The 22,220-nt window shown below is 48.3% G+C and overlaps 1 protein-coding gene across 1 annotated transcript in view; it reads left to right on the top strand.

The window, feature by feature from the left end:
• Window positions 1–22,015, top strand: part of Lats2 (large tumor suppressor kinase 2) — a 52,393-nt gene extending 30,378 nt beyond the window's left edge. The window contains exons 3-8 of the mRNA XM_021204078.2: window positions 9,757–9,889; window positions 11,715–13,009; window positions 14,257–14,839; window positions 15,280–15,462; window positions 17,417–17,523; window positions 19,878–22,015. Of these exons, the coding sequence (XP_021059737.1) occupies window positions 9,757–9,889; window positions 11,715–13,009; window positions 14,257–14,839; window positions 15,280–15,462; window positions 17,417–17,523; window positions 19,878–20,360 (2,784 nt within the window). The 3' untranslated portion in view covers window positions 20,361–22,015. The remainder of the gene's footprint in view (window positions 1–9,756; window positions 9,890–11,714; window positions 13,010–14,256; window positions 14,840–15,279; window positions 15,463–17,416; window positions 17,524–19,877) is intronic.
• Window positions 22,016–22,220: the final 205 nt, after the last annotated feature.

Genomic DNA, 22,220 nt, shown 5'->3' with positions numbered 1-22,220 from the left:
CAGTTGTCACACTGAAGAACATTTAAGTGGTCTAGTTTTCATTGTAGACAGGAGAGGTACATAGTCTGTCTCTGCTTGTGTGAGGCAGTCACCAAGAGTGGCCATGTTATATTGGGCTGTGGGTTTGAGTATCTTTAATTTGGGGCTAGTCCTCCTTTTTCCATTGTGTCTGTGCGAGTCCCTAGCCTTGCTGCTGCTATCCAGCATCCTGAATATTTGCCAGTGTGATGGCTGCTCACAGCATCATCGCTCCTGTTTTGTGGAATGAAGTCCGTGTTTATTAACAGCATGCAATGTCTTTGACTATGTGGGTTTTGTCTGTTAGGTCCTGGGTTTGAATCTAGGGCCTGGCACTTGCTGGGACAGTTGTTCTGTCACTGACTCCAGCCCCCATTCAGACTTTACCTGTGTGAACCTAGGAACTGGCAAAACTACTAGTCAGACTGAGGTTCCGTCTCTTGGTTTGGAAAGATAAATGTCCACAATTCAGAGTACAGAGCATAGGGACCATGCTCCCAGCTCCCGTTCTTGTTGTTGCTGTTGTTGTTGTTGTCCGGTTCTTGTTCTTGTTGTTGTTGTTGTTGGTGGTGGTGGTGGTGGTGGTTCTTCAAGACCAGGCTTCTCCGGGAAGCTGTGGCTGTCCTGGAACTTGTTCTGTAGATCAGTCTGACTTTGAACTCACAGAGATCTGCCTGCCTTTGCTGCCTGAGTGCTTTGCTCAGTTCCTAGATCTAAGCATGCCTTGGTCTCGAGTCATTCTGAGGGGTGCTGCCACCCAATGGGAGAGACCCTAACTGTCTAAAGCAATAGGAGCTAGAGTTTGCTGGGACTGACTAGAGGCGGCCCCAGCAGAGTTTCAGGAGAATCATATAGACCTGTAGTTAAGGTTTGGGACTGGCCATGGCAAATGGATACAGTGGTAAGACCACTGCCCTATCTTTGGTGTTGCACCAGCCTGATAGTACAGCGGCTCCCCTCTGCCCTCCTGGATAACTCTCCACAGAGTGGTAAGGTTGTTTATTTTAGTTGACGATACAGAAGCACAGCTCTCACCTCAAAGGAAGTAAAAAAGCGTGTGTTCTGGAGCCAGAGATTTAGGTTCCTCCAAATACATGTGCAGCTTGATAATGGTGGCATGAAGTTTTATGGTAACCAAATAAATAAAGTCACAAACCAAGGAAACATTAGGTGGGCAGAGGAGGAAGATCTCAGCCATTGACCTCAGATGCCATCTGAGCATTCTTAGCCTTTGGGTTAGAGGAAGTTCAGTGTCTAGTTGTACATCCCAATGGGATTTACCGCGTAGTCACAAAGGTGTTAGCTATACTCAGGTGGACAAGGAGTGGCAACTAAGGGGAGTTACACATAGTGTAGGGTATGGCAGGGGTGCTGGATGGCTTTTAAGGGGATGGGTCAGGATAGGGGACAGATGAGAAGGGACTTGAGTTCCAACAGCAGCAGAGACTACTTGCGTGTGCAGTGGAGGGGTGCTAATGGCGCCTTTATTTACTAAGCCTTATTTCCTGAACATAGAGATAATACAGAACTCTCAGGAGAATCTCATCTCGTCTCAGCACCCAGGAATCCCTGTCCCTGTACTTATATCCTTTCTCCACATATGAAAGCCCTCAGTGTACTTTGGATGAAAAACTAGAGGCCCTGATTCAAATAGTGGTGGCCGCTGCTGTGAGGAAATGTGTAGGCGGACCTACACGTGATGATTGTTATTTTGTATGAGGTTCCCTTCATTCTGGTTCACACGCATCTATCACAATCCATCACTCTCAGGCCCCTTTAACTTCAATGCTTTTATATTCTGTGTTTATACGCATGAGTTCGGGCTCGTGTCACAGTGCATAGCATGTCACAGTGCACATGCGCAGGTCAGGACAACTCTTAGGAGTTGGTCTCTCTTGATGCCTTGTGGGATGTGGGGATTCAACTCTGGTCTTTGCACTAGCATATCTGCCTGCTGAGCCATCTCACTGCCCCAGGTCCATTATTTAAAGAGCCATTTACCTGTTGGTGTTAGGAGTAGGCTCTGCCTGCCTCTGCCCTCTTGAGAACCCACCATGGAGGTCAGGGTGTTGTCCTTCCCAGTGCTCTGTGCAGTCCCTTAACATCTTTTATGCTGACACAGAGCCACCTCCCAGCTCCTGCCTGGCTCAGCCCCACCCCACAGGCTCAGCCCCACCCCATTCTGCCTCAGGTGCTGTCTCCCTGATTTGTTGTTAGGTTTTCTCTTGTAGGAAAGCACAGTGTCTGTGTGCTTAGCAGGCGGTTTCTAGAACTTTCCTGTGCTCTCCTTTTCTATAGATCTGTCCTCCCTGTGCCTGGGAGGCACCTCTCCAGTGCTGGCTGCAAAAGGCTTCCTGACGATGTCTGTGCCTGAATGATGATTCTGCCCCCCCCTTCCTGACGGTGTCTGTCCTGAATGATGATTCTGCCCCCCCTTCCTGACCGTGTCTGTGACTGAATGATGATTCTGCCCCCCCTTCCTGACAGTGTCTGTCCTGAATGATGATTCTGCCCCCCCTTCCTGACGGTGTCTGTGACTGAATGATGATTCTGCCCCCCCTTCCTGACGATGTCTGTCCTGAATGATGATTCTGCCCCCCCCTTCCTGACGGTGTCTGTGACTGAATGATGATTCTGCCCCCCCTTCCTGACGATGTCTGTCCTGAATGATGATTCTGCCCCCCCTTCCTGACGGTCTCTCTGCCTGAATGATGATTCTGGCCTCCCCCCTTTTTTTTAAATAAAAAAATAGTACTTCCACTGAAAGTAAGGTACATGATCACTCCCTCTAGATTTCGTATGTTTGGTTTGGGGCTTTTTCTTGGGGTGGAGGGCTTGTTTTGGTGAGTCACACACATTAGCTTATAGAGTATCTGAGGCCTTAAAAGTAGGGATATCTGGTTAGACAGATTGGAAAGGCGGTAGATCCCACTGGGTGAGACTACCGAGTCCTCTCAGGTGAGTTGGGGTCACCTGGAGCTGTTGGAGCTGAGGACTTCCTGCCTGCAGCTGTGATGGAAAGGAACTGGCTGCGCGTGCACGCACACGCGCGCACACACACACACACACACACACACACATACACACACACGCACGCACGCGTGTATGCCACACATGCACAGGTACCCCCCCCCCCAAGAGTTCCACTACTGCTTAGACCATGGCAATGATTCTTTAGAAAATGCTGCAACTATGACTTCTGGATACTGTTAAAGCGGGACTCTCCCTCCTCACCTGAGTTAGTTTTTACTTTATAAAGACTGAAGTGCATTTTTTCACAAAGATTGGATATTAATAATAGAGTTTTGACATACCTTTAAAAAAAGATATAACAATGGCTTTAAGGTAAATATTAACCCAGTTAAATACTCTAGAACTCATAAAGACACAGGTTGCTAATCCCTGGGGACTGTTTACTGGTGGGGTGGTAGAAAGCTAGAATGCACTACATCAAAGGGAAACGCAGCATCTCACCTCACTTCAGGAGTCAGCGTTGGCTTATTACCTCGTTCTGTCTCATCTTATTAACAGTCTATTAATAGCATACATTTATCCTTAAGAAAAAATTTGATCTTTTTGGGATTGTTTTGTTCTGTTCTGTTGAGACAGGGTCTTACTATGTAGCCCTGGCTGTCCTGAAACTCCCTCTGTAGACCAGGCTGGCCTCAAACTCACAGAGATCCGCCTGCCTCTGCCTCCAGAGTGCTGGGATTAAAGGAGTGAGCCACTGTACCTGGCAGATGAAAATATTTTTCTGAAGAGCAAAATTTGAGTTTATCCAGGTAAAAACTTAGGAGATAAAAATCATTCAAAATTCAAGGTCAGCAGGTGGCTGTGTCTTCCAGATACACACAGAGAAAGCAGTGGTTATCAGTTATTGGCACCATGGAATAAACCATCCTAGGGCTTAAAAGCAGCAGTGGTTCGTCCTTATGACAGTTCTGCTCTCTGTGGTGTCTGTGTGCTGAGCTTCCTGGTGGAGCTCAGTTCCAGCTGCCCTGCTGAGGCTGGACGCAGACAGTAGCTCACTCATAGGTCACTGCAGCATGCTGGCGGGGTCAGCTGGGTGGTTAGCTATATGGACCCAAGGAGAGGAAACGGAAACAGCCAGGCTTTGTGAGGGTGAAGCCCAGAACTGACAGCACACTGGCAATGAATAGGCTTCACGCCAGTCTATTGTTTGGAGCAAATAGAAGGCCCTCAGCTTGTGCAGATGGGGGGGGGGGCAGGCAGTGTGGGTGCTCATGTTTGGTCGCTAACATAGCCAGGGACAGAAGAATAGAAATATAGACCCACAACTCCTGAAGTATGCGTGTAACTTCTAGGGGTTGTGGGCAAGTTTTCCATCAGCTAAAATCCTAGGCTCTTCTATCCGCCGCCGCTGATGGCGGGCGGAGTTTTTCTTTATTCTGTCAAATGTCTCTGGATGCTTATAGAGCTGAAAGGAACTCATCCAGTTCCCTGTTAATCTGGAGAATTTGAGGATCTGACCATCCATAATTAGGAGATAAAAATAGCACAGGCAGTTTTTATTATAGCAAGATCTGATGCAAGCAAATGTTCTTATCTTTAACAAAAAATTAATTACTTCAAATTGAAACCAATTAAGCCGACTTCTTTTACTCTTTCCACTTCAGCTCTGCTCGCCAGCCTGCTGGGTTGGTGCCAGGAGACAGCGAGTGTACCCACCCTGTTCACATTGACCTTCTGCAAGTGTCTGATGATAGAATTGTGATTGTGGGAGCTTCTCCATGCCTGTGCTGTGTGCACCCTGAGAGTACATGAATAATTAGCCTTCTCCACCTCTAGAAACTCAGGCTCTTTCTAACTCTCCCCCGCTGCTCCTCTTTGAGGAGCAGATAGACTGTGAGGGATGACATTGTAGAGATGGGCCTCCTAACTATGGTTCATTTAAAGTAGCCTGAAAGTAAATTTCAAGAAGAAAAATTTTAATAATTTTTAAGTTACTTAGTGTATGTGTTAGGGTAGCGAGTTCCTGTGTGGAAACAACCTGCCTGAGCTGGCTCTCCTACTGTGTGGGGTTTTGGCACAGTTCAGGTGGTCAGTCTTGGTGGCATACCCCTCTCCTACTGAGACATCCTACTAGCATAACTTTTTATTCTTCATTTTTTTTTTGCAGCCTTATTTTATGTGCTTGCGTGTTTTGTCTGCATGTATGTCTGTACTCCACATAGTCCCTGGTGTCAGGAGAGAGAGTAGCAGATACCCCTAGAACTGGGTTTGCTGGTGGTTGCTGGCCACTGTGGGGATACCAGGAAGCTAACTCGGTCCTCTACAAGAGCTACAAGTGCTCTTACATACCTAGTCAGCTCCCTACCTATTCTTAAAAATATTTACATGAAAGTTGTTTTTTGTTTTGGAACTTTGTTTTTTATTGATAACCTTATTGGTGCTGACTAGCTGGTTGGTGCCGATTTTATTCGTGTTTGGTCATCAGCAAGGCTGCCAATTTTTCCTGTTGGTCTAGTTTTAAAACAGATTTCTCCCTCAATCCCTACTAAGTTACCTTTGAAAATATATGTTTCTCAGCAGTGCTCAGCATAGAGCCTGAGGCTAAAGAAAATCGTCCTTACATTGAGCGAGCTGCACCTTCCCCAGCAGGCTCTGTCTGGACTGAATTGCTCCTATCTGGCCCACAGGTGTGAAGTCGCAGCTCCTTTTCTGTCTTGTACACCCATTGAAAACACCAAGGTTGCGACTGTTCCTCCCCTATGCTTCGGGCTTTGCTAGAACAGGTTCTCAGAGCCCTGCTGAGCCTCCAGGCTCTTTCTGTAAAGCACAAAGGCCGGGAAGATGGATGGATAGCCTGTGGTTCACAGTCCCCTGGGACCGTATTTCTGTTTAGAGCTGACAGTTGTCAGTAGGAGGCCCTGAAACACTGTTCCCCTGTGCTTCCAGAAGGTTCCTGGAAGCAACTTCAAGAAAGGCAGCAGTCAGCCTGAGAAGGACAGCAGGTGGAGCAGTGGAGACCTTGGCCACTACTTAAGCCTCTCTGGCATCCCCCCACCCCACCCCCAGCCCGGGGAGCCACGTGCTTCTTCCCTTTCTTTGTTCTTTCCTTGAAATGAAATCCTTTAGGCTTTGAAACAAAGCCTAAAAACTCACCATGGCCTTCAGACCCAGCCCCTTCAACCAATCGCTCCCACCCTTGGACTGAAATCACAAGTTGTGAGAGGCTCAGTGACAGGCAGCCACAGACGGAGGCAGTCATTGGAAGACCTAGCAAGGCCAGAGCACTCCCATCTCTAGTTTTTCAGCCAAACCTCAGAGCTGGAATGTTAAAGCATGGACTATGGCTTTGCTAATGTTTGAAAAATGCTTCCTCACCCGGAAGGGTGGGAGAGGATCTGCATAGGAAATTCTTTCCTTCATACACAATAAATTGTCACTGAATTTAAATAACTCACAGTCACAAGGGACGCTAGTAAAACCATTACACTTTATAGCAACTGTACCCAGTTCCTGCTTGCCTCTGAGCTAGGTGAACTTCACTCCCAAAGAAGAGATTCACTCCCACAGGGCTTACTCGTGTGCACAGAGAAAGTATGGGGAAGTGAGCCACAAAAGAAGAGTAGGGTCACTGGCACTTCCAGCAGGAGCCTCTAGCTGGTTGGTTCCTGTCCTATGGGTGGCAGGCTGACAGGCAGAGAAGATTGCCTCAGACGAAAGCCAGGCTTGAGGTTCTGGTGGAGCATCTAGAGGGCAGCTGAGCCTTGTGCCTAGGACCTGGTGCACAGCAACCAGGGATTGGACCTACAGGACGAGGGAATGAAGAGATGACACCCAGCCAGACACAGTGAAACTGAAAAGCTGGCATGGGCAGGTCTAGGCTCTCAGGTGGAGAAACTGCAGGGTGTCTATTGTACACAGTTGAACAGAGAGGTTATTGGTACAGATGATAAGGGGGCAGGTCTAGCTAATATTAGTAGGAGCCAACTTTATAGGGGAGCAGTGTTCAGTCAGTCTCCATGGGGATAGGAGGAGCTTTGGTGGAAATTCTCTGTATACACTATTAACATCCATCCATGGGTCCAGGGAGAAGGGTTTGCCGTCTCCACAAGCCTAGCCTGGGCTTGAGGTACCCCAAAGAAAACGAGAGAGGTATTAAGGCCTGGGGAGGGGAGTGCAGCACATTGTTTATGTAACTATGGTTAAAAGGATAAAATATGAAGTATTAGAGGTATTTGATACCAAATGTGCATAAATTATATAACTGTCATCTTTATATTTTCTGCCAGAGACAGTAAGATGCCTTCTGAGAAGGACAGCAGCTGATGTTGGAATGGTCCTGGGACACAGAGACACCAGTGGCCTTCTCAATCCCCGAGTAGCCCTAGGTAGCTCATTCCTCAGATGAGCAGACATGCGCAGAGCCGGTAGAAGGTTTGAGAAAGCTGCATAGATGCTAGGCAGCAGTAGAGAGGGTACACTCATGCACTGACTCCCACTGGTGCAATGTTCTGAGAAAGGAAGGGGAGAGGCCAGGTTACTCTGCTAGGCTTCTGCCACACTCAGGCCTCAGGAGACCTCCCGCTAAGCTCCATTGTAACTCTACATGTATTGTCCTTGACGCTGAGACCTGAGCTCTTGGTAGACTTAGAAACATATTCTAGACTTCCTTTGGCTCTTAACTAAAGAGCCGAAGGAGGTTGGGGTGGAGATTAGTACAGTAGTAGAGCATTGCCAGTGTGTGTGTGAGGGAGGGCCTGGGTCCCACCCCCAGCTCTGCAAAAGCAAACATCTGCAAGTATTTGGATATGTGTTTAGAGACTACAGATTTGCTAACCATCAGTGATGGACACCTACAAAGGCAGAACTGAAGGTTTTACTTATGAACATGCTGGTTCATGAATGTCACTTGGTCTTATGATTTAAAACATGCCTGCCATTCCGAGTCTCCATCCCAGGTTTCAGTAGACTCCTCATGTCTTGGTCCCTAGATCGGGAGCGCAGGAGGCTCACAGATCTTGAAGTCAGTGGGAATTTGGCTTCATATACAGGTGGCAAGCTGTTCCCTGGCTGCTGGCAGGTCCTGAATGGAAGGAGCTTAGGCAGGTAACCTAACCTAAAGAGACAGCCAGTTCACACAAAACAGCTGAACTTGTAGTGCCAAACGCCCTGTGGTTAGGGGCAGCTCCACTTGGCACATTTTTAATGGGAACAAAAGGCTCCAAGTGGTGAGCTGAGATGCAGTCTTGAGAGTGTGTAGACATGACCTCACCACATAGCTTGGCCATGAAGTAGGGAAGGTGAGGTGTCATCACCAGGCTGCAGGCGAGGTGGAGAGCGAGCGCTTCATGTCTGAACTCCGCTGCCTTCCTACCTGACAATCCCAGGTGGTGAACCTTGGTCCCCACCACTGTTCCCAGCCTGCTTCTTCAGCTCTCATTCCTGCCCCTCCTCTTTGTAGTGGCTCCCAGACCTCCGTCAGTTCACCCTGCTTCCTTTGACCTGCAGTCTGTCAACTCCCAGGTCTGGTTGTGACTTTCTGGTGTGTCCTGTCTCAGCTGTCAAACAGCTAGGAACAGAACACGATTGAATGATAGATGGTTGCATGGTTCTAGGCCCTGTGGAGTGGGTGGATGAAGCTATGAGGGATGTGGGGTCCAGACTCTGGTCCAGTGCTGGGATTACCCCACCATGCCCAACTGGTTTCTCCCAGTTTTAAGGAAGTGGACTGGGATGAATGGCCAGGTGTCATCAGGCGTGGCCAGGAACAGTGAGGGTAGTACTCTCTCTCCGGAATACTTCTCTATTCTGCAGTTAGACTGCCTACTACTAACTAACCAGCCCTCCATGTCCCTACTGCCTGCCATTCTCACCAAAGCCTACCCTTCTCAGTGCTTCTTCTCTTAGCTGCCTGGCCATGTCACCTTCTGCTTCCTTCATCTCTGCCCCAGAGTGCCTGAAGCTCTGCACCCCGTGTTGCCCCCAGCCTCATCTTCAGATTGTGTGCTGTGTTTGAAAGTTCCCCTGATATTACAAATAGGCAAAGCTAGTGATAGCCCAACCCTAGGTGGGGGTTCCCTGTCCCATGACATGCGCCTGGGTATTGCCGCTACCCTCCTGGTGTGCCCCACCCACAGCTCCTTTCTGTCTAACCATCAGCCCCGAGTAACTGTCTCCACTTGGGTGGGCTTTCCACCTTCCAAGTACATCTGTCCTTGAAAGGACCTATGCTTTACCTGGGCAGAAGTGAACCATGTTTTCAATTCACGGTTATGTCCGTCACTGCCCTCTCCTGTTGTGTGTTCATTCTGCAAACACTTTGAAGGGACAGAGCTCCAGGGGCTTCATGAAGACTGTCTTGGGCAACTCCTTAACTGCTGTAGATAGCAGAGGACGTTGCCAACAGGAGGCATGCCCGAAGGAGGCATCAGACTCCACTATAGATAGTTGTGAGATAACACATGTTGGCTGAGAATTGCATTCAGTACCTCTGAAAGAACAACCAGTGTGCCATCTCCCTGGTCCCATCACTACAGTTCTTTAAAGAGCCTGAGTCTCTTTCAGACCAACCATCAGAGACCCCACACATTCTTGACACAGGTTCTTGTGTGGAGGTCTGTGGTGTAACATGTGCATATGCTCCCGATGGTCATCTCAGCACCTGATAGGGTCCCAGCAGCCTAGGAGGAGGCACAGGCGGCTTTGTGGTAGTGAAGAAGATGACGACGACGATAATGACAATGGTGACATCCCTTGCTTCCTTCCTAGGAGATGGCTGGCAGAGCGCTCAAGCAGACGGGCAGTAGGAGTATTGAGGCCGCCTTGGAGTACATCAGTAAGATGGGCTACCTGGACCCAAGGAATGAGCAGATTGTGCGAGTCATCAAGCAGACCTCCCCAGGTGAGGCTACTGTGCCATAGGAGAAGGTTTGTGGTCTGAACACAGAAGACCTGCACGAAGAACCAGGCATAGTCAACCCTGGAATTTAACCTAGGTGCTCACAAGACGCCCTGGCCTTCCTTACAGCAGCCTGTGTGACTGTCGACAGCGAGTTCGTGTGTCTGATGAATATTTCCATCTTTCAGGGGAAAGAAAGAGTTAAGAGTTCAAATTTTTAAAATCTTTTATTGGGTTTAGGGTCTTTGAAAAGAGAGGCTTATCAATTCCCAAACCACATTTTCTTCTCACATTCACTAGCAGGCAGCTCTGAAGGCCTACAGCTGTGAGCAGTGTGTCAGCTTTGGAAGGGACAGGTTGGGATGCTCCTCTCCAGAGATGGAGGACATGGTCTGTGCTTCCTGGGGCATGATGATGGGTTTATGTAATCCCTGCTCCGTGGAAGGCCCGGAGTAAAGGCTTCCTGTGGCGAGTGAGGACATTGGGAGGGCTTTCCAAGGGTTTGTGTTGTGGTGGGGGGTGGACAGTTCTGGTTTCTTGAGACAAGAAATCCCTCACCAGCTCCTAGCAGGTTCAGAAGTCTGTCCTGAAGAATGGTGCTGCAGGGAACAGGGCCAGCTCAGTAGCCACTGCCTGCCTTCTTGTTTTTGGTGTGTTGTGCTGGCCACATTTGCTCAGTTCAGGCAACACAAAGCCCTCCATCAGCTGTAACTCCTGTTCAGTGCCTAGGCTGCTGGGTAATTTCTGTCAGGTGTGTGTTAGGGGTGGGGCGGGGTGGGTGGGGTGGGGCAGGGTGGGGCTTATCCCTATGAGTGGACACTGCCTTTGGACTTCAGGATCCAGGGCCAGATCTACAGAGGAGTCTGTAGGAGATGAAAGGAGCCTTTGTCCTTTCCAGACAGCTGCTTTAAATGAGGAGAGAGTTTCAAAATGGAGAAGTGGGGATAAGGAAGCGGCAGCCACCTGCGTGTCTGGGTCTTGGTCAAGAGAGCGACTCTTTGTAGGTTGGGTTTGTTTTGTTTTGTTTTTTAAGGAATTTAAAAATATTTTTATTTTATTTTTAATGGGAACAGTGCACTTGGTTGCAATATTTTGCAGGGGCAGAATCCTGCTAGGGCTGGAGCTTCCTGATGTGGATGCTGGGAACCAAACTCAGGTTCTCTGCACCCTACCTCCCGGAGCCATTTCTCCATCTCCTCACCATCACTCTGGTCTTACTTAATGTTGGGTATAGATCACTTTGTCCTCAATAAAGAAAGAAACAGCCGGGCAGCGGTGGTGCATGCCTTTAATCCCACCACTTGGGAGGCAGAGGCAGGCGGATTTCTGAGTTTGAGGACAGCCAGGGCTACACAGAGAAACCCTGTCTCAAAAAACTCAAAAAAAGAAAAGAAAAGAAAAGAAAGAAACCCAACAGAGCTTTAATTTGGAAAATTAATGAAAGGAAAATGAATATTTGAACAGTGAGTACAATTCTGCCCTTTGTTAGGAAAAGTAGACTTTCTAAACATGACAGTAAGTAAACTTGACTCCTCCCAAATAAAACCATGTTGGCTGTCCAGGTAGTCCCCTAGCATGGCTGAGACTGAGCCGTTTAAGGCACTGTACCCCCTCTGGCACATGACCTTCCCATTTGCTCTTTGACCTTCAGCCCCAAGATCCATTTCCCCCTACCTTGTGTGCCTCTGTAGTGTGACCAGTTTCTGCTGGTTCTGGACACACCCTGTCGGGAATCTTAGCCCCAAAGATAAGGCTAGTCTGAGAATCAACCTGCAAGTAGCAGCCCACCCTGTGCTCTGAGGCTGACTTCTCATTCTCTCCTCTCTAGGAAAGGGCCTGGCGCCCGCCCCGGTGACTCGGCGGCCCAGTTTCGAGGGCACAGGGGAAGCACTCACATCTTACCACCAGCTGGGTAGTGCAAACTACGAGGGCCCCGCCGCACTGGAGGAGATGCCGCGGCAATATTTAGACTTCCTCTTCCCCGGAGCGGGCACCCAAGGTGCCCCGGCTCACCAACACCCTCCCAAAGGCTACAGCACCACAGTGGAGCCGGGTGCGCACTTCCCGGGCACACACTATGGTCGTGGTCATCTACGATCAGAGCAGCCTGGGTATGGGGTGCAGCGCAGCCCCTCCTTCCAGAGCAAGACGCCACCAGATGCCTATTCCGGCCTGGCCAAGGCCCAGGGTGGCCCTCCCGCCAGCCTCACCTTTCCTGCCCATGCTGGGCTGTACGCCGCCTCGCACCACAAGCCGGCGGCTACCCCACCTGGGGCCCACCCGTTACACGTTTTGGGCACCCGGGGTCCCACGTTTACTGGTGAAAGCTCTGCACAAGCTGTGCTGGCACCATCCAGGAACAGCCTCAATGCTGACTTGTACGAGCTGAGCTCCACCGTGCCCTGGTCTGCAGCCCCACTGGCACGCCGTGACTCGTTGCAAAAGCAGGGTCTAGAGGCCTCGAGGCCGCATGTGGCTTTCCGGGCTGGCCCCAGCAGGACCAACTCCTTCAACAACCCACAACCGGAACCCTCACTGCCCGCCCCCAACACGGTCACCGCTGTGACTGCTGCACACATCCTTCACCCCGTGAAGAGCGTGCGTGTGCTGCGGCCCGAGCCCCAGACAGCCGTGGGGCCCTCGCACCCCGCCTGGGTGACTGCGCCCACAGCACCTGCCACCGAGAGCCTGGAGACAAAGGAGGGCAGCGCAGGCCCACACCCACTGGATGTGGACTATGGCGGCTCCGAGCGCAGGTGCCCACCGCCTCCATACCCAAAGCACTTGCTGCTGCCCAGTAAGTCTGAGCAGTACAGTGTGGACCTGGACAGCCTGTGCACCAGTGTGGAGCAGAGTCTGCGAGGGGGCACTGAGCAAGACAAGAATGACAAGAGCCACAAAGGTGCGAAGGGAGACAAAGCTGGCAGAGACAAAAAGCAGATCCAGACCTCCCCGGTGCCTGTCCGCAAGAATAGCAGGGATGAAGAGAAGAGAGAGTCTCGCATCAAGAGTTACTCCCCTTATGCCTTCAAATTCTTCATGGAACAACACGTGGAGAATGTCATCAAAACCTACCAGCAGAAGGTCAGCCNGAGGCTACAGCTGGAGCAGGAAATGGCCAAAGTAATTTCTCACTCCCTTCTTCCCCGGCTCCCCTTTCCTCTGTAGCAGCCACCATCAGCACGCATCCATCTCACAGACCTGCGTATGAGCCAGACACGGAGAGAGGCCGCAGTGTGTGGCCCCTTCTCCTTCCCCCAACCTCAGANGAATGCTCAGACGAGGACCCTGCTAACAAGTAAACCAGCACATTGGGTAGTGTGCTGTGTCCTTACTGTTGTAGAGAGCACCGCAAGGATCAACTTGTTAGCATTTTGGAAGGAGGAAGAACGTTTTCATAATTATATATGTTAGAGAAATATACAATATCATTGGTTCAGCAATCCAAATTAGTAAATAATGGTTTTGGTTAGCTTCTTTGAGACAGTGTCTTTATCTGTAGCCCCCACTGAATGGGTCTCCCAGTCCTGCCAGGGTTGTGGGTGTTCCCAGCACCTAGCTCAGGATGTAGTTGTTATTTTGGGTTGTTTTGTTTTATTTCGTTTGCTTTTGACACTGTTTTTTTTTTTTTTTTAAATCCTTGCACTGTGTTGTTTCATTTTATTTTAGATTTATTTATTTTTTCACGTGTTTGAGTATGTTGCCTGCATGTTTGTCTGTACACTAACGTTTGTGCCTGTGAAGGCCAGAGGAAGGCATTGGGTCCCCTGGAGCTGGAGTCACAGGCAGTCGTGCTGCCGTGTGAGTTTTGAGGATGGAAATAGATTCTCTGGAAGAGCAGCCAGTGCTCCTAACCACAGCCAGCTCTCCAGCCCAGTAAAGGTTTTCAACATTCTTGACACTGTAAAGTACTAGAGAAGGGACTTTTTAAATGACATTTTAAATTGACATCACCATAATTTTACATCACATAAATTAGTCATTTCAGACTCTAAGACTTAAGTTTTTGTTCTCATTTCCTGTTGACCCAGAGCCATTGCTTGTTTGGTTTTCCCATTTTCTCAGAACTACTGAAATACTAGCGTTATGGATCTAGGAATGTTTTCCACAGGACTTTTCTTTTTTTTAAGCAGTAGTGGTTTCCTTGGTCTTTAGGATGAAAATCAACTAGAGAAAGACTTTTCTTTGGATTCCGTATTTGCGTGTATGTGGATGAATGTCCCATATAGAGGTAGATGTCCCCATCCGTATGGAGACTGAGGCTGGCTGGTGTCTCTTGTATAGCCTGGTAGACCTAGTCTCTTCCTTCTGAAGGGTCCTCCGCTGCTGTGGGTCGTTATAACGCGCCTCTGGCTTTCCCTTGCGTGCAGGCCGGGCTCTGTGAGGCTGAGCAGGAGCAGATGAGGAAGCTCCTCTACCAGAAGGAGTCTAACTACAACCGCCTGAAGAGGGCTAAGATGGACAAGTCCATGTTTGTGAAAATCAAGACGCTGGGCATCGGTGCCTTTGGGGAAGTGTGCCTCGCCTGTAAGGTGGACACTCACGCTCTGTACGCCATGAAGACTCTCAGGAAGAAAGATGTCCTGAACCGGAATCAAGTGGCCCATGTCAAGGCTGAGAGGGACATCCTGGCTGAAGCAGACAATGAGTGGGTGGTCAAACTCTACTACTCCTTCCAGGACAAGGACAGCCTGTACTTTGTGATGGACTACATCCCTGGCGGGGATATGATGAGCCTGCTGATTCGGATGGAGGTCTTCCCTGAACACCTGGCCCGCTTCTACATTGCGGAGCTGACTCTGGCCATTGAGAGTGTCCACAAGATGGGCTTTATCCACCGGGATATCAAGCCTGACAACATCCTCATCGACCTGGATGGTCATATTAAGCTGACAGACTTTGGCCTCTGCACTGGATTCAGGTGGACTCACAATTCCAAGTACTACCAGAAAGGTACTGCTTCAGGCCTACTGTGTGTACCTCCTACACACACACACACACACACACACACACACACACACACACACACACACTTGGTTACTGTAACTTGGTGGGGGCATACTTCCCTTTGTAAAGGAGTGGTAGAGCATGCATGAGGCCATTTTCTTTGTTGGTGAACTTTCTTACTGTATTTTCTTGACCACTAAAGGCTTTGATAAAAAAAACACCACACTGCCCTATTAAAAGAAACTTTGAAAAATAAATCTCAGGGTTGCTGGAGTAGTTGCTCAGTAAACGATACCTGACCACCATGGAGAGGGGCCTGGGGTCGTCAGTGGAGAGGAACGTGTGCTGACAGGAATTGACCAGAATCATGTTTCTGTATGGCTTTGCTTCAGTGTTGACTATCTCAATTCATGCTTTTCTGTCACGCCCCCTTCTCCCCGGTAAAGGGAACCACATCAGACAGGACAGCATGGAGCCTGGTGACCTCTGGGACGATGTTTCCAATTGTCGTTGTGGGGATAGGTTAAAGACCCTGGAGCAGAGAGCGCAGAAGCAGCACCAGAGGTGCCTGGCACATTCTCTAGTTGGGACACCAAATTACATCGCTCCGGAGGTGCTCCTCCGCAAAGGTATGCCAGCCCACTGCCCTCCTCGGCTCACGGCCCAGTTTTGTAATTCAATGTGTGTTATTACATGCTTGCAACTACCTAAGCCTGTGAGCTTAGTTAAGGTTTCCCTAGCAACAAGGCTCTATCGTCTTAACTTCTGATCTGTAAGGGCCTTTGCCTCACCATGACGAAGCCATTATCTCCTCGTCCTGTACCTGGGGACCTTGGGTTATAGGCTTTTTACCTCAGATCCAAGGGAAAGACTCTCACACTAACCGACTTTTTCGGGGTCAGCGAGGGGTTAGAAAGATGGCTCACTGGGTGCCCGTGCATAAGACACAGGTTTAATTTCTGTCAGGGAACACCTACATTGTTGTTCGTAACTGTCTAACTCCAGTTTCAGGGGATACAGTGTACTCTTCTGGCATCGACAGGCACTGCATGCTCAAGGTGCACACACAGACATGCTGGTAAAACACCCATGAAAATAAATTAATTAACTTAAAAAAAAAGTACATAGTGAGCTGTTTGGGCTGTAGGGCCACTGCCGTCCCTGGCCACCGTTTTCAAGCTCTGCTGACCTCTCCCTTGTCCAGGCTGGGTTACTCCATGTCTGGCACACAAACTAATTCTCCCTGTCGGGCCCAAAACTTTAGTGGGCATCAGATTACTATTTGTTGGTGAAATTTGTTTCCTGGATAGATGGTCTGAACACACTGTTTCTGAACTGGAGGAACCCCAAGGGGGTCTTTGTGGTCTGTAGTGACAGTGGGTGTCAGCTTGACCTTGTAGTTAATCCAGACATAGACAGTCTTTTATATTATCTTTAGTCCTAGTCCAACCTGGTTCAGGATGAGGTTTTTCATCAGTATGGTGGTCTGATATAGGCTATTGATCCTCTCTGCTGTATGCACAAAGGTGTCTCCTGAAAGCTTATAAATGCTAATCCTGGTGTCTAGGAGTTCTGTAGCCTGGGGTTATTCTGCAGTGCTAGGAGGGGCTGATGAAGACTGAGTCCAAAACTTTAACCAGCTGCTCCTATTTGAGGTTACTAACAAGTGGCTGAGACATGGGGCCCAGAAGGAACAGTGGGAGAGCATCAACAATAAATGCACCTTTTCCTCAACCTCCGGAAGACAACCTGATCACCACAGCTGGGAGTCCACTGCCACAGGGCTGCCTACTTTTTGTTTTTGTTTTTGTTTTTGTTTTTGAGACAGGGTCTACCTAGTTTCCATGTTCTTTAACCTCATTTTAAACTGATTTGTAAGCTTTCCTGGAAGCCATCTGCTTTTTGCACCTGCCACATAACCAGGAGTAGAGCATTGCCCAACCTGAATTCAATCCCCGACATCCATATGGTGGAAGGAAAGAACAACTCCCACAAATTGTCCTTTGACCCCCAATACATGCCATAGCACACACACCCACTCAAAGTCATATGAAACCCTAGTTGCTGAGTCTTGTCTTCTTACTTACTATAAAAGCATCCTGTGTTTATGAAGACCAGTGATTAAAAGTAAGAAAACCCAAGTGTCTGTTGCCTGTGATATCTGTTAGCACCTTTGTGTGAGCCCATTGGAGCCTCAGTCTGAGCCCCTACCTGAGGGCGTGCTTTTAGTAGCACAGAGCTACCTCTGAGCTTTCTCACTCTGTCCTCCTCAGTCTCCACACTCAGATCTGAGGGACCCTGTATGAGTGACTGAGGGGACACTCCATCCTCCTCAGTCTCTACACTCAGATCTGAGGGAACCTGTATGAGTGACTGAGGGGACACTCCATCCTCCTCAGTCTCCACACCCAAGCCTGAGGGAGCCTGTATGAGTGACTGAGGGGACACTCCATCCTCCTTAGTCTTCACACCCAGGCCTGAGGGAACCTGCATGAGTGACTGAGGGGACACCCATCCTCCTCAGTCTCCACACCCAGGCCTGAGGGAGTCTGTATGAGTGACTGAGGGGGTGCTCTCTTTCAGGGTATACACAGCTCTGTGACTGGTGGAGTGTCGGGGTGATTCTCTTTGAAATGCTGGTTGGGCAGCCACCTTTCTTGGCACCTACCCCCACAGAAACCCAGCTGAAGGTAAGCGTCATAGCGTGTCATTGTGTTATGTGTGTCAGATGATGCAGTGTGCCTTTCCAGAGCCCTCGGACCGTCTTGGACCTCTTACTCCACATAGACTAGAGATGGCAATTATTTATAGTGTGTTTTCCAAAGAAGGAGTCTCTTATTTTTACTATTCTTTTGAATTTTTGATAATAAAGCAACAAAGCTAGACATGAGTTTTAATGTATTTGTGCACCTGTAATTTTATGTAAACCATTGCTCTCTCTTGCTCTCTTGTTATTTCTAAGCAAGAACAACACGCAGTGAGATGCAGTGGCAGCTGCAGTCAGCTCCTGCCTAGCCTGCCCAGCAGAGCACCATCATCTCTGTGGGCTGAGGAGCCTGGTGCTTATTCAGATGTCACTGTGGCTATACTGAGCAGCTCGGTGGCCAGGCTAGCTGGGTGCATTCCCAGGAAAGCAACTGGATCTCTCAGCCCCTCAGCGGCTCACTAGCTTCACAGCCTCTTCTTCCCGAATGAGTGAATCCTCACTCAGATTTGAGCTGAAACCCGAATTCTTTGGTTAGTGGATTTACAGAAGCACAGGTCTAGGGAGGTTTTTTGTTTTTTAATCCAGATCAGTCTATGGTGGAGCATAAGAAACTTTGAATCAGTCGGGTGGTGGTGGCGCATGCCTTTAATCACAGCACTTAGGAGGTAGAGGCAGATGGATCTCTGAGATCAAGGCCACCCTGGTCTACAGAGCAAGTTCTAGGACAGCAAGGGCTACACAGAGAAACCATATCTTGGAAGGGCGGGGGGAAGAAATTTTGAGTAAAAACTCAGATCAACTGAATGATACAATTAGTTTTTTCATTTTCTGCTTACTAGGTAAATTGCTGAACCACTCACTAATATGCCTGCGTAATAGTAAGCCAGATTTTTTTTTTTTTTTATTATTATTATATGTAAGTACACTGTAGCTGTGTTCAGACTCTCCAGAAGAGGGAGTCAGATCTTGTTACGGATGGTTTTGAGCCACCATGTGGTTGCTGGGATTCGAACTCCAGACCTTTGGAAGAGCAGTCGGGTGCTCTTACCCACTGAGCCATCTCACCAGCCCCGTCTCTCTCTTTTTTTTATTATTGTGGTAAAATAGATGTGACATGAAATTTACATTCCACTATTTTGAAGTGTGTTCTCGTAGGGCTGCACAAACCATTTCTGGATATTCTCATCTCACTCATTAAACAGCTGCTCCATCGCTCTAGCTCAGAAGTTGCCTGGGTGCCTCCCAGATGTGCAGTTGGGTTTTTAATCTATCTTTCCTGCCGCCTTTCACTTAGCATGATGTCCGCAAGGGTCATCCTGCTGTGTGTGTATATTTCCTTCCTCTTGAGACTGAATCACAGCTTTTTCAATCTGGCCCCGTGGTTTGATTATCTGTTCATGGGTTGGTGGGTGTCTGGATGTCTCCTACCCTTTGGCTGCTGTGCGTCTGTCTCGGCCTCCTGAGTGCTAGGACTGCAGACTCGCATCACCACATGTGCCACCCCACCCCCTTTGGAATAGCCGTTATCCTCAGGGGTGGGTATGCTGTAGGGCGTCCCTGAGCATGTGTTCTTGTACTCATGTACTGTTTGTTTGTTTGTTTTTAAAAATTCAGATCATTTGTTGGAGTTCTTGATGCACTCTAGATGTTAAGTCCTTTACAGGCGTATGCTTTGCAGACCCAGTCTGTTTTATGGATAGCTGCTCCCCTCTTAGTAACTTGAGTTAATGAAGTGCCAGTTGTATACCCCTAACTGACCTCGAACTCACATGAAGACCAGACTGGCCTGGAGCCTTGTGGCTGGCCTGCCCTGCCTCTGAAGGGATAAGGGTACTGGTGGTTACCACCATACATGGCACGGCAGTTTATACTTTCCATGAAATCCAGTGTACTCTTTCTTTCCTGCTGGCGTCTTGGTATCCAGAAAGACCTTTGTCACGTTGTATAATAGCTTTACCCTCCTAAAACATTTACTGTAGCTCAAACCCTCAGTCAGCAGTCAGTTACACTGTCTAGTTCTACACTGGGCCTAAGCCGGAACAATGCAGACAACCTTAGGTTTTTCTTCACAGTATACATGGCTTCATGACAGATATTTTTAATGACCACCCAGGTGGGTTCAAGGCCAACTGGGGTCAGTTACCGAAAAGGAAAGAACAATCCCAAGGCGACCCACTAGTCTTAGTAAATACTGAATTGTGCACTGTGGTGGTCCCACAAAAGCCATTGCCATAGCTGAAGCTGTGAGAGGCTCACACTTGTTGTATCTGAGGTCGAGGTTGTGCAGGCTCAAGACCTAGGTCGCCGGAGCTCTAACCATGGCTCTGCTGCCCGCAGGTGATCAACTGGGAGAGTACGCTGCACATCCCCACGCAGGTGAGGCTCAGCGCCGAGGCCCGGGACCTCATCACGAAGCTGTGCTGCGCGGCTGACTGCCGCCTGGGCAGGGATGGGGCAGATGACCTCAAGGCACACCCATTCTTCAACGCCATCGACTTTTCCCGTGACATCCGAAAGCAGCCCGCGCCCTATGTCCCCACCATCAGCCACCCCATGGACACCTCCAATTTTGACCCGGTGGATGAAGAAAGCCCCTGGCACGAGGCCAGCGGAGAGAGTGCCAAGGCCTGGGACANGCTGGCCTCCCCCAGCAGCAAGCATCCAGAGCACGCCTTCTATGAGTTCACCTTCCGCAGGTTCTTCGATGACAATGGCTATCCCTTCCGGTGCCCGAAGCCCTCAGAACCAGCTGAAAGTGCAGACCCAGGGGATGTGGAGTTAGAAGGTGCGGCGGAGGGCTGCCAGCCGGTGTACGTGTAACACTCAGTTAGCCACAACTCGAGGAAACCCAAAACGAGATGTCTTTTTAGAAGACAAACTCAAGCTTAGGAATCCTTCATTTTTAGTTCTGGTAAATGGGCAACAGGAAGAGTCACCATGACTTCAAATTAGCCCTCTGAGGACCTTCACTGCATTAAAACAGTATTTTTAAAAATTTAGTACAGTATGGAAAGAGCACTTATTTTGTGGATAACCATTTTTTTCTTACTAAATTATAAGGACTGACTTTGACAAACCATGCTGCTGTTATTTCCATTTGTGTTGTATCTGATAGCACTTGTCCACATTGAGAGAAGGAAGAGCTGAAGACCGTGTGATAAGAAGTAGAAGTCTGTGCAATAAGAGAGAATGAGACGGAGGAGCTCTGCTCAGGCCATGAGGACCGTTCGTCTACACAGTGGCTTCGTTTTGTACTTTCCCACATTTCAAATTGTGATGTAATGTTTGAAAGCTGCTTTTGTATTTTCTCCTTTGCATATTATAGTTCCTAGAAAGAGTGAGCAAAGAGATGGTGGGTGTGACTCCGGTGTCTGGTGTGGAGGGTANTGNATGNGCAGNGGTTTCTAGTATAAAAATACCGTATCTTGCCATTCACAGCAGGTCCTGTGAATACGTTTTTAAATGAGGTATTCTAGACAATGTGCCGATAATGTATTGTGTGGATGATGATTGTAGCCCTTATCGTTAAAGAAATGCATATGTATAACTGAAGTGTGATTTTTTTTTTAATGTGTGTGTCTTGGATATGACTGAGTTCTTTGGGAGGCAAATGTAAACATTTGTCATATATAAACACATCAAAAGGGATTAAGTCAGCTCTGCCAAAACATTGGACATAATTATAGCATTTTGTCCATTTCTCTAGTCCAGTATGCTGTCAGGCGTGGTTGTAGGAGCTGGAGCTGGACCCTGCTACTTCATTCTTTCACGCACAGGGTTCCCGCAGCCAAAGGTGATGTAAGGGTCCTGCTTCCTGTATTCTCGGCCAACCAGGAGGTTCCGTGAGACCCAGTTCTCTGGGCCTCTTTCACATGAGAGGTGTCTGTCACATCTCAATGTGACTTAATCAATATGTTTTTCTAACTTTGTAAAAAGAAAAATGATTCTTTGAAGCAACATTGGAGTACAAAAACAAGCCATACTTTTTCTTAGACATATAGGTGTGTATATAACTATAAATAAACACACAAAATAGTCCTTATTTCAAATTAGTACGCTTCCTACTTAAGGTGATTTATATTTGAGTACATTCAGTTTCTTTTGCTTTTCAAGGATGGAACGCATCCCATTTTCATTATGCTATGCCACATCTTCTCACCGAGGTTCTTAGCACAGTGTATCCGTTACTTAGTATTATCTAGGCAGAAACACTTACAAATTTACCTATGTCTAAGAAGCATTCCCCTGTCTGGTTTACATTTGTATGAACGCATACTCTGAAGTCTGCTGTGCTTGTATTGTGACTTACAGTATTCTCGCTATTTTGTAGTAATGCCGTGTTATTTACAGCGCTCTGACATAGTTTCATGTGGTAGGTTCTTTCTCAGGAACTCAATTTAACTATTATTTATTGATATATCATTGCCTTTGAAAGCTTCTACTGGCACAATTTATTATTAAAACTTTAAAGCCTAGTCTCTTCATTTGTGTTGTTTTGTTGGAATTTGTGAGATCTTACATAACCAGCATACCTGGGGCTTCCCACACTTCCATGATGACTTACCCTCAGCCAGGTACAGAGAGTCTAAATCAATCTGAGATCGATAGTATAACATCATCTGTAAAATGGGCATAAAATATATCTGCTTAGGGTTTTGTGGGTTTTTTTTTTGGTCCTGG

This window comes from Mus pahari, chromosome 8 (genome assembly GCF_900095145.1).
Source record: "Mus pahari chromosome 8, PAHARI_EIJ_v1.1, whole genome shotgun sequence".
NCBI classification, from domain to species: domain Eukaryota; kingdom Metazoa; phylum Chordata; class Mammalia; order Rodentia; family Muridae; genus Mus; species Mus pahari.
This window is presented reverse-complemented; position numbering and strand designations above follow the sequence as displayed.